The sequence below is a fragment of the Piliocolobus tephrosceles genome, unplaced genomic scaffold (assembly GCF_002776525.5).
Source record: "Piliocolobus tephrosceles isolate RC106 unplaced genomic scaffold, ASM277652v3 unscaffolded_18835, whole genome shotgun sequence".
In the NCBI taxonomy this organism is placed as follows: Eukaryota; Metazoa; Chordata; class Mammalia; order Primates; family Cercopithecidae; genus Piliocolobus; species Piliocolobus tephrosceles.
In genome coordinates, this window is record NW_022300793.1 from 6,351 (window position 1) to 11,583 (window position 5,233).

Here is a 5,233-nt window from a genome sequence, read left to right on the forward strand (position 1 = left end):
GCCCCTCCTCCCTGGCACGCCCCTCCTCCCTGGCATGCCCCTCCTCCCTGGCACGCCCCTCCTCCCTGGCATGCCCCTCCTCCCTGGCACGCCCCTCCTCCCTGGCATGCCCCTCCTCCCTGGCATGCCCCTCCTGTCTGCTTTCTCCTGTGTGAGCTGCCCCTCAGGCCCACGGCCTCTATCGTCAGCTGCCTGCCCACTTGCTCGCAGCTACTCCTGGGCAAGGCTTCATCCCACCCCCACCACCCCAAGGGACTTTGACCACTCTTCTTGTGATCCCCACTGTCCCTTGAACAGCTGTCTACCTGGAGACCTTTGTAACACTTCAGTGCCCTCCACAGTGAGGACTCCCTGCGTGCAGGGCTCCTGATTTGCCTTAGGTTTCTGGTGCCCAGCTCAGAGTTCAGGGCACATTGGTTAAATGAATGAATGAATGAGTGATTCCTTGTCACTTCTCTACCTGTCCCTCCACCCCAGTCTCCCCCTCACTCCATTGCTCCCCAGCCCCATCTAAACCCCTGGCTGGGGACACAGGTAATCTGTGGCCTTCCCAGGGAGGTCGAGTGGCAAGGTTTGAAGCAGGGCCCCCGCCCGGGTCTTGGCTTTCTTAGGAGTATGGGGAGCTGGCATCAGATGATAGGGCCAGGAACACCGGGGTGAACCTTGGCCAATGCTGGTATCACTGGTCTCTCTTATCAGCCTCTGTTGCCCCAGGATGAACAGTCAGAGACACGTTGGTCTCTCACCTTGACCTTGGCCCACCTGCCACGTAGATCCAGGGACAATGGCTGTTGCCAGCACAGACAGGCGGGAACCAAGGGCTGAGGCTTGCATATGTGCATGGCTGGCGCCCTCCCCACTGGACCTACCCTGATGTTGAGGCTGGCCACCACCACCTCTCCTGAGGGCGTGATGATGGGGATGTTCTCGCAGATGATCCCCTGCTCCACATCCACCACCTGGCCTGCAGAGAGAGCACGGCGGAGGGTGGGGAGGGGAAGGAGTGGTGGCAACCCCTCTGCATTCTGGGGGGGGTCTGTGTGTCCCCGGCAGCATGCCAGCTGGTTCCCCACCAGTAGCCTGTGGTCCAGGGCCCCTAGGGAACACAGCCAGGTCTTCCAACAAGCTGAACTCTTCCCTCAGTGTCTAGTACAGTGCCCTGGGCCGCCACCCACTTCTGCAGCACCTGCCTCCCACGGCAGCCAGCGGCTGGCACACTGACTGGAACTTTCTCTTGCTGTCCTGCATGGGTGAGGGGACCACATCCCCCTTGTTTTGAATGAATAATCCAGGCTGGGGCCCTCAAAAGGCGAGTCACTAGGGTGGTTGGCAGCTACTGTCTGGGAAGGAAGGCGGTCGGACTAGCACCTCTCCCCAGGAAACCCTCCAGGGGCCCAGCTCGACCAGGCCGAAGTCCTCAAAGACCCTGCCGGGCAGCCCTCCCGTCCCGGGTGGACTGGGATGGGCCAGAAGCGCACGGAGGTCCCTGAGTGAAGGAGCAGGAATGGGAGGAGCTGGGGCAGCAGGTCAGCATCTGCAGTAGCAGCAGGGGTGGGGTCACTCATAGGGAGGGGAGAGCCTTACCTCGGATCTTCAGGGGGCCCTCCATGTGGACACCTGACCGGCCTATGGTCCCAGACCCCGCCTGAGCATCCTCCAGCTCCCTGGGCCTCTTGAAGTGACAGCGCTGAACATCTTCAAACACCTGGAACATCTCGTGCACCCGGGCTGTGTAGCCAGCAAGCTCCGTCACCTGAGGGAGGGTGACCCTGGCTCAGCCCTTGCCAGTTGCAGGGAGAGGAGCATGGCAAGGATGGCAAGGGTGGGGCTGGGCCAGAGGTACCTCCTTGTACGACGACATGATTCGCTCAATGGCATCTGCAGCCGCTGTCAGGAGGTTGCGAGCAATAGTGAAGGCTTCTGTGCGCTCGCTCACCAGCTCCTCCTCCTTCTTTTCCAAGGCTGCCTTCTTCACGGCCTCTGCATCTGCAAAGCCCCAGAGGGGTGGGTGGCGGGGCGGGGAGGGGCAGAGACAGTGGAAAGTTAAAAATGAGCCACTGGAGAGAAAGGCCAGGCTCTTCTGCAGATGGTGCCAAGGCAATCAGATCTCTCTCTCTTTCTCTCCATGTGCAAGAGAGGGACTCCTCACACCATACATACAAACCAACCCAGAGCACATCACAGGCTGATGTGTAGCGTAGCCCAAACTATGAAACTCTTAGAAGAAAATAGGATAAAGCTTCATGACCTTGGATACGGTAACAGTTCTTTCACTAGGACACCAAAAGCATGAGCAACAAGAGAAAAACACATCAACTGAACCTCATCCAACTCAACACTTTTGTGCACCAAAGGACAACATCGAGACAGTGAAAAAGACAACCTACAGACTGGGAGAAAACTCTGGACTGGTGAACCACACATCTGATGAGGGTGCAGTATCCAGAATATACAAAGAGCTTTTACAACTCAACGACAGAGATAACCCGATCACACATGGGCGAAGGACGTGAACAGACATTTCTCCAAAGAAGACATACAAACGGCCACTCAGCACATCAAAAGTGGCTCAGTGTCATCAGTCATCAGGGAAATGCAAATCAAAACTACCAAGAGATACCACCTCCCACCCACTATGTGGCTAGAACACAAAGGGGATGACAACCAGTGCTAACCAGGATGAAACGGTGGAACCCTCCAGCACTGCTGGCGGAAAGGTAAAATGGGGCAGCCACCGTGGAGAACGGTCTCGCAGCTCCTCAAAAAGTGAACTGTCCAGATACTGTGTGACCTGGCAATTCCACTCCTAGCTATACACCTAGGAGAAACGAGAATATCTGTGCACATAGAGACCTGTCCGTGGATGTTCACAGCAGTGTTATTCACAACAGCCAAAACATGAAGAAACCCAAAATGTCCATCAATGGATGAATGGATAAAGAAATTGTGGTCTATGTACACAATAGACTATTATTCAGCTATGAAAAGGAATGAAGGACTGATTCATCTTATGACATGGATGAATCTTGAAACCATGATGCTCAGTGAAGGAAGGTAGTCACAAAAGGCCACAGAGCACGACTCCATTTCTAGGACATGTCCAGATAGGCAAATCCAGAGACAGGAAGCAGATGAGTGGGTGCCAGGGGCTGGAGAGAGGGAATGAGGAGTGACTGTTCATGGGTCTGGGGTTTCTTTGGGGGATAAAATAAAAATAAAACATTCTGGAGTTAGTGGTGATGGCTGCACAACTCTGTGAATGAATTTAAATTGTACATGGAAAAGGATGAATTGTATGGTATGTTAATTACATCTCAATAACATTGATTTTTAAAATGCACCAGCAGGCATCTCGCTTTGTTTCTGGGTACAACCAGCTCCTTCCACCTGCCCTCTGTCCTGCACCACTGATGTCGCCCCTCCTGGGGAACGTCTGAACTCTGTCATCCAACGCCCAGGGCTGTTTGGCTTTGAAACACCAACTTTCTTTTTTTTTTCTTTCTTTCTTTTCTTTTTTTTTTGGACAGAGTCTTGCTCTGTTGCCCAGGCTGGAGTGCGGTGGTGTGATCTTGGCTCACTGCAACCTCTGCCTCCCAGGTTCAAATGACTCTTATGCCTCAGCCTCCTGAGTAGCTGGGATTACAGGCGCCTGCCACCAAGCCCAGCTAATTTTTTTGTATTTTTAGTAGAGATGGGGTCTCACCATATTGGCCAGGCTAGTCTCAAACTCCTGACCTTAGGTGATCCGCTCGCCTTGGCCTCCCAAGATGCTGGGATTACAGGCGTGGGCCACCACGCCCAGCCTAATGTCCCACTTCCTGACCTCTACACCATGGTTTTTGACCTCTGGGCCAGCAGCCATATTGTTTGGTGTCTGTTTCTCCCAGGAGCTGCTCCTGTCTTAACTTGCTTTTCTGTCACACTCTAGGGCCCCGTGGCAGCACCCTTGACCCTCATCAATGGCCTTGACTCTCAGTTTCTTGATCCTTAGAGTCCCCACAGGAGCAGAGGTGGGGAGCAAGGGTGAAGGCTGCCTCTGGGGGTGCTGGGGTGTGGCTGAGGTGGTGGGAAGGTCCTGTAAAGGACCCGAGGACTCTATCCAGGGGAGTGTGTGATCCTGAGGGGGAAGCCTCAGGGATCATTGGCTGGGGGCTGGGGGAGGACATGAAACGTAGAGTCAGCTCAGGGCCATGCAGGGTGGAAAGGGGCCTGACCTGGGAAACCAGGGAACTAGATTGGGCTGGCAGGTCGGGAACGTTATTCCTAAAGGTTGAAGGCCTTGGACCTTCCTTCCCACCGTGCTCTTAAGGACACAGCCCTCCTCCCTAGGTATTCTGAGAGCTGGACAGTCTCTGTGGACAAAGGGAAGGGTCTGCAAGTCTTTGTGCCTAGAGCATCCTGGCGCAGAACCAGCTGCCCTCTGCAGGTTCTCTTGGAGCCTTGGGCTACTAAGGCCAGGGCCCTGGAGCTGGACAGAGCAAGGCCTCTGGGCTGGAGTGGGAGCCACAGGCCCTGCCCATCTCCTGAGCCCACCTGCCTTGCATGCCAGCCCAGCAAAGCTTATCTAAATCTTCCCCAACCAGCACACTGCACCTCCTTGAAGCACTCGGAGCCCTCACTAGCCACCCGGTGCAGGGGACATAGCAGGGACAAAACAGAAAAAAATCCCTGCCCTCCACGGGGCTTGCAATCCATGGCAGGGAGAGAGAAAAGCGCCACTGACGGGGTGTTCAGTGCTTGGGAGAGCAATGAGGCAGGGAAGGAGACAGGAAAGGTGATGGTGGGCAGGCCGGGCCTTGCCTAGGTGGGCTGTGCCACAGGGCAGCAGAGTAAAGAGTGCTCCTGGCACAGGCCCCAAGACAGAGCAGGCTTGGCATTTGGGGAAATAAGAAGGCCATAGGACCAGGCACAGTGGCTCACGCCTGTAATCCCAGCACTTTGGGAGGCCAAGGCAGGTGGATCACTTGAGGTCAGGAGTTCAAGACCAGCCTGGCCAACATGGCGAAATCCCATCTCTACTAAAAATACAAAAATTAGCCAGGCATGGTGGTGTGTACCTGTAGTCCCAGCTACTTGGGAGGCTGAGGCAGGAGAACTGCTTGAACCTAGGAGGCGGAGGTTGCAGTGAGCCGAGATCGTGCCACTGCACTCCAGCCTGGGAGACAGAGTGAGACTCCATCTCAAAAAACCCCCCTAAAAAACGGAAGGCCACAGGACAGAACCAATGTACGTG

At 55.2% G+C, this 5,233-nt stretch overlaps 1 protein-coding gene across 1 annotated transcript in view; it reads right to left on the reverse strand.

Moving 5' to 3' along the window:
- The window catches only part of LOC111534543 (ATP-binding cassette sub-family D member 1), a gene marked incomplete at its 5' end in the record, with an annotated part of 8,438 nt that extends 6,350 nt beyond the window's left edge, over positions 1-2,088 (reverse strand). The window contains 3 exons of the mRNA XM_023201123.2: positions 870-964; positions 1,585-1,753; positions 1,844-2,088. Coding sequence (XP_023056891.1) covers positions 870-964; positions 1,585-1,753; positions 1,844-2,088 — 509 coding nt within the window. The remainder of the gene's footprint in view (positions 1-869; positions 965-1,584; positions 1,754-1,843) is intronic.
- Between the last annotated feature and the right edge of the window lie 3,145 nt (positions 2,089-5,233).